Source organism: Beta vulgaris, chromosome 6 (assembly GCF_026745355.1).
Source record: "Beta vulgaris subsp. vulgaris cultivar EL10 chromosome 6, EL10.2, whole genome shotgun sequence".
Taxonomy (NCBI): Eukaryota; Viridiplantae; Streptophyta; class Magnoliopsida; order Caryophyllales; family Amaranthaceae; genus Beta; species Beta vulgaris.
This window is the reverse complement of record NC_079207.1, coordinates 52,660,550-52,670,462: the sequence shown is the minus strand read 5'-3', so window position 1 is coordinate 52,670,462 and position 9,913 is coordinate 52,660,550. Positions and strand designations below refer to the sequence as shown.

The window sequence follows — 9,913 nt, the reverse complement described above, 5'->3', positions numbered from 1 at the left end:
ATTGAGGTAAGGTTCTGAGTCTGTAGTTGAACCCCATCTAGATCAACACCTTGGCCAATAATCTCCGGCTATATATGGAAGTGAACATCAGATGATCATGAGTTTCCTTTTGCAAACCACAAATGCAACAAACATCTTCCTGACTAACACCAATCTTGTGAAGTTTTTCTCTAGTCTGCAGCCTTTCTTGTATGCTTAGCCATAAAATAAAATTATGTTTAGGAATAGACAATCTATTCCATACCCCTGACACCCAGTTTAACCTCTGCTGCTCTCCAATTAGCTGCTTGTAGACCTTGTTAATCCGATATTGAGTGTTAACAGGCCAAGTATGAATCTGCACCATTTACAATTCATCCCTAACATGACCTATATGCTTCATCACCCAGCTAGCTCCTTGTGGGATCTCATAATCCCACCAACTCTGATTCTTTATGTAGACAGCATGCACCCATTTTATCCAGAGATCAGACTTATTAACTCCTATATGCCACACAATCTTCCCAACTGCTGCCTGATTTCATTTACCAATATTCCTAAAACCAAGACCATCATACTTCTTTGCAGTACAGACCTTATCCCACTTCAGATACCCTCCTTTGATCTCATCGGCCTTCCCATGCCACAAAAAGCATCTACACACCTTATGAGCCCAATAACTACGGATACTCATTAGCACTGCATTAACCAACTGTGCCCTCCCTGCAAAAGACAAATTCCTTGTGCTCCATTGCCTAATCCTGGCTACCATCTTCTCTACTAAAGCCTCACAATCAACTACTTTAAGTTTCCTTGATGAGATAGGAACTCCCAAGTATCTAAAAGGCAGAGTCCTTATTGGAAACCTTGAAAAGTGATGCATTATCTCTACTTCCACATCAGAGATGCCAGTGCAATACAAAGCAGATTTGCTATTGTTTGCTCTTAGGCCTGAAGTATCTGAGAACAATTTTAGGCCTTGTAGGAGCATATAAACTGATTTAGAATCTCCTTTACAGAACACTAATAGATCATCTGCAAAGTAGAAATGATTCATCTTCATTCTAGAGCATCCAATAAAGTGCTTGAACCCCTGAGTATCACTGATATAGCAGAAGATTCTGGACAAGTAGTCCATGCACAGGACAAACAAAAGAGGGGACATGGGGACCCCCTGCCTGAGACCTCTCTTGGCTGGAAAATAACCTTCAGTACCTCCATTTATTAGCAATGTAAACTTTGGAGAAGTGATGCATGCCATTATACATCGAATGAAGTGTGAGGGGAAATTTAAGGCTTTCAGCAACTCTTCCACAAACTGTCATTCTATAGAATCATACGCCTTCTTCAAATCTATATTCATTATCACACTAGGAACTTGACTGCGCCCTCTATCAAATCTCTTCACCAAGTCTTGGCACAGTAGTATATTGTTTACGATAATTCTACCATTTATAAATGCACATTGATTAGGAGCAATCAGTTCAGGGAACACCAAACTTAATCTAGAGCAGATAAGTTTTTTGATAGTTTTATATATGACATAACAACACGCAATGGGCCTATAATCTCCTACTGAAGTAGGGCACTGGATCTTGGGCACCAGTGTGATAACTGTCACATTTACTTCAGCTAATAGTCTCACATGCCTGAAGAAATATTTAACTACTTCAATGAAATCCCCTCATGTCACCTGCCATGTTTTCTTGAAGAAATGACTTGTATAGCCATCTAAACCTAGTGACTTACCATCTGGGATTGAAAAAAGAGCCTGTTTAATCTCTTCAGCAGTGAATTCTAGGGACAGAGCCAGAGTTTGTTCCATTGTGATTACTTTTCCTTTCTCTATAATAGCTTGCTCCATCCCTGTAACATTCTCACTACTGCCCAACAGATCTTGATAGAAATTAAGAAATGCATCCTTAACTTCATTGGCAGATGAAACCCATTCCCCTTCACCATTTTGGACCATATTAATCCTGTTATGTATGCGTCTCATCTTAATGCTTTGATGAAGAATTCTAGTGTTTTCATCTCCTCCTTCAATCCACTTGATTTTAGCCTTCTGACTCAGAAAAGCAACATAATGCTTATGTGCTTCTTTGTATCTCAGCTTGCAAATCCTTTCCTTCTCAGCCAACTCAATGTTGCATACATCTTCTTGTAATTTCTGCTGTGCCTGAATCATCTCTTGATAAGTGATAGCATCCTGAACTGACACCTTCCCAAACTCTTCCTTTTTCAGATTTGTTAGCTCAGGCTTTAGAAGTTTCAATTTTTTCACAATTTGAAACATCTTTGTGCCATGAACTTGAGTATTCCATACCCTTCCCACTACCTCTTCAAATCTAGGAAAAGCACTCCACATATTAAAGAACTTCAGACCTTCTGGCATGAAATTGGCTTCAACTTCAGACCACTCCTCAAACCAATTCTCATTCCCCAAGGGTCTATCCAATTTACAGAAAACTCTACTTAACCCTTCTTGCTTATTAGTCCAGGTATAAAAGCTCCTTGTAGCCTTTATATCTCTCAACTGACAATTCTCCATACAATACCTTAGATCCACCATCTCTCTTTCCCTCACAGCCTGCCCCACTCTTTCTTCAATGTTAACTATGGCATTAAAATCCCCTAACACAACACAAGCTCCTGATACTGCCCGGCAAAGCCTATCGGATTCTCCCATAACACCTTCCTTTCCTCTCTATCATTATGCCCATAAACAAAAGAGCAATGAAACTTCTTTCCACCATTTACCACTATAACTTCAGTGTGTATAACTTGATCAGTATAACACAATATGTTGACTTGGTAAGCTGAAGGATGCCAACCAATCACAATCCTACCACTATTATGCCATGCTGCATTTGTGGAGAAACGCCACCCAGGACAAATTGAAAGATATAAATCACCTAGCTTGTGTGATTTTACCTTTGTTTCAAGAAGGCTAAATAGTCTAACATTTTGAGACATAAGAAATTTTCTTACCTCAATCTGTTTTTTCTTGCTATTTAGCCCCCTTTACATTCCAGCAGATTATATTATCCATGCATTGTCAGGAGGCTCCCCCTCATGGACTCCTTCCACCATATTCTCCTTCTCTGGAATCCTGTCCTTCTCTACTTCCACCAGAACATCACCTCCTATATCTGCCATATTCAACACTGCAAAAGAATTTCTTACAGCCATAGGTGATTTTGTTGTATGTACTTCTTGTGGTTCCTGACCTCCTTTCTTCTGAACTGCCTGAAATCCCTCTTCATCCACTACTGCCTTCAATTTCTTTGCCACCCACTTCTTCCCCGGTTGTTCTTGGTATCGACAATCAGCTACTTCATGCCCCATCCTCTTGCACTTACTACAAGTAATAGAAATCCCTCTTCATCCACTACTGCCTTCGATTCTATTATTTGAGTGACTTCTCTTCCTTTCTCATTATCAAAGCAAATCTGCTTGGGAAACACCTGATCCACTTGAACTTCCACCTATACACGAGCAAATTGCAATCTCTCCTTGTCTTTTGTAGCCTTGTCTAATCGAACTAGGGTCCCAATTCCCGCAACCAGTTTGAATAGACATTTCTCCCCCCAGCACTTGAGATCCAATTTTGGTAACTGAACCCAAATTGGTACACTTCTAATTGCATCTTTTTGTAACTCCATTTCAGGGTGCTAAGGCTTAACTACAACTGGTTTCCGATCAAAAAATTGAAATCCCAATCCAACAATTGCAATGTAGTCATTCTAATAATGAATAACCCTTTCCCTATTGCATCAATTTTATCAATTCCCAATTTCCCCCAGATTCTACGAATATATCCTTCCATTACAGGAAATGGAGGATTTGCCCCTACCGCATAACAGACAACAACATTCTCCCAATACTCAATTTCATCTTTAATATCTATAAAATCAATCTTGATTTTATTGGATTTATGTTGATTAACGTTCGATTCCATAATCGCATCACCATGAACTTTCACAAAATCTCGAATCAAGCAACGGGAAGGAACATTACCTTAATTCATCACTTCAGCTCTACTCTGATTCTTCTTCATAATGGTGAGCCATTCCGAAAATGAGTATCCTTCCTTTGCTACTGTAACTCCTTAATCGAACCTTTTGGCAATAAAGGATCCATCATTAGAGCTTCAACTCCATGTAACTCTGCCACTGCCTTATCCTTCCTTCCTTCTGTAGATCCTGTCGGACCAGTAACCTTATTTGGCTGTGAATTCTGCAGTTTTTTCACCTCAGCTTTGTGTTTTCCAGCCATGGCGACGGTGCTACGGGAACACCGAGAGAAAACCAAAACCGCGGGAAAAACTTTCATTATTTCAAACATTAATATATCTAATTATCAATAATTAAAAATTATAAAAAGTTGATATTAAAATAACATACATTGAGACGAATATAACAAGATCTCATATGACTATGTTTTTCCTAAAATATAAATTACCAAAGACAATCAAAGTGCAAGATGTGAATAGTAAACACTATACAAATGGTGGAACTATTTCTAAATGGAGGAAGTATAAGGGGGGGGGGGCTATGGTTTCCCCTATAAATTTACTTAAGTGTCCATTAGTAAATCAACTAATACCAAAAAAAAGGAAAAACCAAGTCAAAATAAAATTTAGCATTAAGAAAATAACTTTTTTTTTTTTTTTTTTTTTTTTTGAGGGGGAAGAAGTGAACTCTATTACTCCAAAGATAATTTGTCCAACAAAACGTAAGGAGCCACTTCCAATGGACAATGGTTCTCCCAAATTTGCTCAATACCAAAAGGAAACAATCTAGCTAAATGATGCGCTACAAAGTTCCCGTCACGTCTGACATGTGACCAAGAGATGGACTTAAATCCAACACTAGAAGAAAGAATATCATGGAGAATAGAGTCTAAATCCGAGAGACGGAGAGCATTCTTCAAAAGTTTATTAATCACCAGCTGACAGTCCGATTCTAGAATAATCTCTTGAAACCCATACCTTTTACTCAACCGAACAGCCATTAAAATGGCTTTTGCTTCTGCTACTTCTGGAGACCAGTGGGCTCGGATTCGTCGAGTGGCTGCAAATAGGACTTCACCGTCAGCCTGACGAGCTACTACACCCAATCCTACCCAGCCATCAACCGCCAAGGATGCGTCCACGTTTAGTTTGGTGAACCCAGCAGGAGGGGCAAGCCAAATGCGTGAGCTCCGGGGAGTGATCTGTGGCCAAGCTGGATAGATGCGTTTCGCATATGAGCCAAAATCCTCCGCATTTCTTTTCGCTCGATCAAGTAGAACTCGGGGAGGAGTGTGTTTATTATTAAAGACCACATTGTTCCTCTCCCCCCAAATACTCCAAGCCAAAAACACACCTTTAATTTTTGTCGCTCTATCAATCTCGCGCCAGCTCAATATTAAATCACACATTGTGTGAGTATTAGACCCATGACAGAGAGCTGCGCAACCACTAGCAGCCCATAAATCAGCAATATGGGGGCAGCCGAAAATAGCATGTGCAGGCGTTTCAGTTTCACCACAGCCGCGAGGACATATATCATCATCAATAACATGGCGGTGCTTTAGAAGAGATCGCACCGGAAGTGAATTGGTACATAGGCGCCATAAGAAGTTACGAACTTTGGGGCTAGCCTCCAAACTCCAGATATCCACCCAAGCATTATGAAAATCATCAAGATTAAGCCCCTTACCAAGCATGTAGGCCGTCTTTACAGAGTAGACCCCATCCTTAGTGAGAGCCCACGTCAACTCATCCTTCAATTCACCATTACCAAGCGGAGTCGCAAGAATGCAGCGAGTGTCACGCTCATTGAAAGCCGCCTCCACCACCTCGACCTTCCAGTCCATCCTGTCCACATCGACCAAGTCACTCACCATCGAAAGGCCCGCAGTAGGCGTGCTCGTGATGAACCGCCCCTCCTCGTCCACAACCCATGGATCCTCCCAAATGTGTATATTGGCCCCCGTGCCCACACGCCATACAACTCCCTCTTTTAGTAATGCTTTGGAACTCCAAATGCTTTTCCAAGAGTAGCTAACTGAGGTCCCTAGGTAAGCATCCAAGAACTCATGATTAGGGTAGTATTTAGCTTTCATAACCCTAGCCATAAGTGAATGAGGCTCACGCACCAAACGCCAAGCTTGCCTACCCAAAAGTGCATCATTAAAGACCCTCAGATCTTTAAAACCCATACCTCCAAGACATTTCAAAGAGCACATAGCATCCCAATTTTTCCAGTGTGTCTTCCGTTGAGTAGCAGAACTTCCCCACCAAAATTGAGCCATAGCAGAGTGAATTTTTTGAGTGACAGAACAGGGGAGCTTGTACACTCCCATGAGATAAGTAGGGATAGCTTGTATAACAGACTTTAGCAGAATTTCCTTGCCCGCTCTAGACAAATATTTCTCCTTCCACCCTTGGAGTTTCTTCCAAATTCTATCTAAGAGCGAATCAAAAACAGCTCTTTTGGAACGACCAGAAATAGAAGGGATACCAAGGTACTTCTCGTGTTTTTCAACCTGCCGCATATTCAGAGTGTTCACCAAAACTTCTCTTTGATCACTGTTAACCCCTTTACTAAACGAAACCTCCGACTTATCATAATTAATTTTCTGCCCAGATGCTGCTTCATATTTGTTGAGAATATCAACTATAACTGCACATTCCTGTCGGGTGGCTCTAGTAAAAAGTAAACTGTCATCTGCAAAGAGAAGATGAGAGATCTCTGGACCACTGCGGCTAGCTTTAGCCCCATGAAGCCGTTTATCCTGCACATTTCTCTGAATCATCCTCGAGAAAGCATAAGCAATCAGAATAAAAAGGTACGAGGAAAGAGGGTCCCCCTGTCGAAGCCCTCTTGCAGGAGTAACCGAACCACATACTCCTCCATTGATAATGAAAGAATAATTGACGCTAGAGACACATTGCATAATGAGATTCACCCATCTTCCATCAAACCCCATAGTGAGTAACAATTTTCTCAGGAAACCCCACTCCACCCTGTCATATGCTTTACTCATATCCAGCTTCATGGCTATAATACCTTTACGACTCTTATTTCGGTGCTTCATAGTATGAAAAAGCTCCATAGCTATGAGAGCGTTATCAGTAATGAGTCTACCAGGCACAAAAGCACTTTGAGTCTCCGATACAATCATAGGTAAAAAAGCTTGCAATCTAAGAACAATAGCTTTTGAGACCAGCTTATATAACACATTACAAAGAGCAATAGGGCGAAATTCAGATGCTTTTGTGGGGTTTTTCACCTTAGGGATCAATGCAATATTTGTGGAATTAATACAAGAGGGAGAAGAATTGCCATGCAAAATATTACTAACAAAATGAGTCACATCATCACCAACAATATGCCAGAAGTGTTGATACAAAATAGCATGCATACCGTCAGGGCCAGGTGCTTTACAAGGGTGCATTTGTTGTAAAGCTGCAAACACTTCATCCTTAGTAAACGGCTGCAAAAGCTCCCGATTACAGTCAGCAGTAACAACGGGCTCCACAAACTTCAGCACTTCATGGAATGCCGAATCAGAGGGGTTTGTTGAGGTAAAAATGGAAGCAAAATATTCAGCAAAAATCGCTTCAATATCACAAGCATCTTCGCGCCAGACTCCATCATTCCCAAAAAGGCCATGCACATAATTACGCTTTCGTCGTTGAGAGGCTTTATGGTGGAAATAACTGGTGTTTCGATCTCCATCTCTCACTTCAGCCACTCGAGAGCGTAAATACCAGTAAGCTTCTCTCTTCTCATGTAATTCATCCAAACTCTTTTCAAGATCAACACACAACTGACAATTTTCATCCGTGATAGCCTGCTGTTGGGCCGCAGCTAACTTCCTTTCCGCTTCCCCAATTTGTTTATCCAGTTTGGTAAACTTCCCGGCGTTGTTTGGTCCTAGCCCCTGTCATCGATTTCACTCGCGTGACTATGGCCGAATGGTCAGACTTGTATCTGAAAGTGTGCTCCACCACCGTATTGGGGAATAAATCTAACCAAGAAGTGGAACAGACAAATCGATCCAAACGCTCACGGATGCAAGTGTTAGCTGATTTACCTCGTTCCCAAGTGTGCCAGTGGCCCGTGTACCCCAGATCACGTAGGCCAAGGAAATCCATAGTGTCTCGAAAGCCAGTCATTTCTCTCCGGACTCTATCAGCTCCTCCTTCTTTCTCGGAATAACACAAAATTTCATTAAAATCCCCGCCAACAATAATCGGTAATGGTGACTCCACACAAAGGTGACGGAGGAGAGACCAAGTGAAATGTTTCTCCTCCTCTTTTGCCCACCCATAGATACCAACAAACCGCCATTTCTTCCCCTTATCCTCCACATCGCCACATATATGATGTTGGGAAAACGAAACAAGAGAAAACAGAACTTCCTCCTTCCAGTAAAGGCTCAAACCTCCAGCTCTCCCAACACTAGAAACACCAAAAGCATTCTTATAACCCAATCGATCCTTCAATGCTTCAACTTCCAGCTTATTAATCATGGTTTCAGACAAAAAAATTAAATCGGGGCTATACAAATTGCTCCATTTAAGGGTGGAGTCTCCTGGGCAGGAGGAGGGATAACAGAGACAACTGTGGGGTTTACTTTTTGGGGAACATTTATGTGGTTGACTTTTTGGGGGGGGGCGTGGTATTAGGGGACAAAATAGGGCTGGGTTGGTTGGGTTTCGGGTGAGTAGCAGTAGGTGGGGCACCATTATTACTGACATAATGATGAGAGACAGTGTGTGTGGGGGTTGATAGGGTGACAACATTTAAAGCTAGATTCTCCACTTTGTCATCTACCTTGGGACCGTCATCATCATTAAAAAGAACTTTACTGCATGAGCGAAATTTCCCTTCCTCCTCCATCTCTTTCGTTCTCCCACGCCTAGGTGTAGCTTTAAGGCTCAAACTCCACCCCAACTTCTCAAGCTTATCTTCTTCATTTACTAGTTGACAATCCTTCTCAGAGTGGCCCATGATGCCACAAGCAAAACAAAAGAAAGGCAACCTTTCGTATGCAAAATCAATCTGTGTCTCCCTACCCTTCTTATCCTTCAACCGCCGGTAGCGACGGAGGGGCTTAGTAACATCAATCATCACTTTAACCCTTCTGTACCTGCCAAAGCCAAGAACATCTTCTTCCAATTGCAACACTTCCCCCAAGTTGCCTACTAAAGCCCTAACAACTTCATCTGATCGACTATTAAAAGGGAGGTTTTTTATCCGGATCCAAAACGGGGAATGATTTAAAGTTACCTGGTCCGGCTGTTCGTCACCATCAGCTTCCTTCAATAGCACCAGCATATTATCGAAACACCATGGTCTACCTTCAAGAACCTTCGCCATGTCACGCCAATGAAAAAACTGGAAGGCATAAAGATTAGGGCTTAAAACCCTAATAACTAATCCATGCACAGGTTTCCACACACCAGTAATCGTTTTCTTGAAGGCATCCACGTTATAGGATCGGTCCGTAAGCAAGCGACCCACAAGTAACAGTGAGACGGGTTTGGTAACGGACGGGTCAATTACATCAAGATCTAAAACTGTGTCCTCTTCGTCATCCAGTCGGAGGTTTGATACGAAATTTGAGATCTCCTCGGCCATGGACCAAGGAGAGTGGCCGCCGCGGCGGAGAAAAACCAGGGGCGGTAGGTCGCTCTTTCGGGGAGAGAGGGTTTTCCTTTCTTTCGAGGAAGTTTTTTATTAAGAAAATAACTTAAATGTTGAAGGCAACCAAGTTATAATTGAGCCACCAAAAAAAAAACATAAATATAAGATTTAGTACATTTATGCTGAAAAAGGTATAAAAGAATATTACATCAATCAAATATTTTATTAATCAATTAAGAAACACAATCAAATATACATCAAACCGAAAAATTCAGTCAATTAACAAATTA

At 41.5% G+C, this 9,913-nt stretch overlaps 3 protein-coding genes across 3 annotated transcripts; all 3 read right to left on the bottom strand.

Annotated features, from left to right (window-relative positions):
• Positions 1 to 1,663: 1,663 nt before the first annotated feature.
• On the bottom strand, positions 1,664 to 2,668 carry LOC104897036 (uncharacterized). The gene has a single exon (XM_010683845.2). The coding sequence runs from the start codon at positions 2,666 to 2,668 to the stop codon at positions 1,664 to 1,666; it is 1,005 nt and encodes a 334-aa protein (XP_010682147.2).
• Positions 2,669 to 4,686: 2,018 nt separating this feature from the next.
• Positions 4,687 to 8,506, bottom strand: LOC125498565 (uncharacterized). Its single transcript, XM_048646795.1, has 3 exons — positions 8,024 to 8,506; positions 6,652 to 7,914; positions 4,687 to 6,513 (listed from the first exon to the last, which is right to left on the bottom strand). The coding sequence occupies exons 1-3, from the start codon at positions 8,504 to 8,506 to the stop codon at positions 4,687 to 4,689; spliced, it is 3,573 nt and encodes a 1,190-aa protein (XP_048502752.1).
• Positions 8,507 to 8,624: 118 nt separating this feature from the next.
• Positions 8,625 to 9,617, bottom strand: LOC125498566 (uncharacterized). The gene has a single exon (XM_048646796.1). The coding sequence runs from the start codon at positions 9,615 to 9,617 to the stop codon at positions 8,625 to 8,627; it is 993 nt and encodes a 330-aa protein (XP_048502753.1).
• Between the last annotated feature and the right edge of the window lie 296 nt (positions 9,618 to 9,913).

What these genes read in the sequence shown, in the direction of transcription:
- LOC104897036 (XM_010683845.2), bottom strand. Translation starts at nt 2,668, where the DNA reads ATGGGAGAATCCGATAGGCTTTGCCGGGCAGTATCAGGAGCTTGTGTT.
- LOC125498565 (XM_048646795.1), bottom strand. Translation starts at nt 8,506, where the DNA reads ATGATTAATAAGCTGGAAGTTGAAGCATTGAAGGATCGATTGGGTTAT. An exon ending in GTGAGCGTTTGGATCGATTT is followed by an intron (nt 7,915 to 8,023) that starts GTCTGTTCCACT and finishes AATCGATGACAG; the next exon opens with GGGCTAGGACCAAACAACGC. An exon ending in CCACCCGACAGGAATGTGCA is followed by an intron (nt 6,514 to 6,651) that starts GTTATAGTTGAT and finishes AATATGCGGCAG; the next exon opens with GTTGAAAAACACGAGAAGTA.
- LOC125498566 (XM_048646796.1), bottom strand. Translation starts at nt 9,617, where the DNA reads ATGGCCGAGGAGATCTCAAATTTCGTATCAAACCTCCGACTGGATGAC.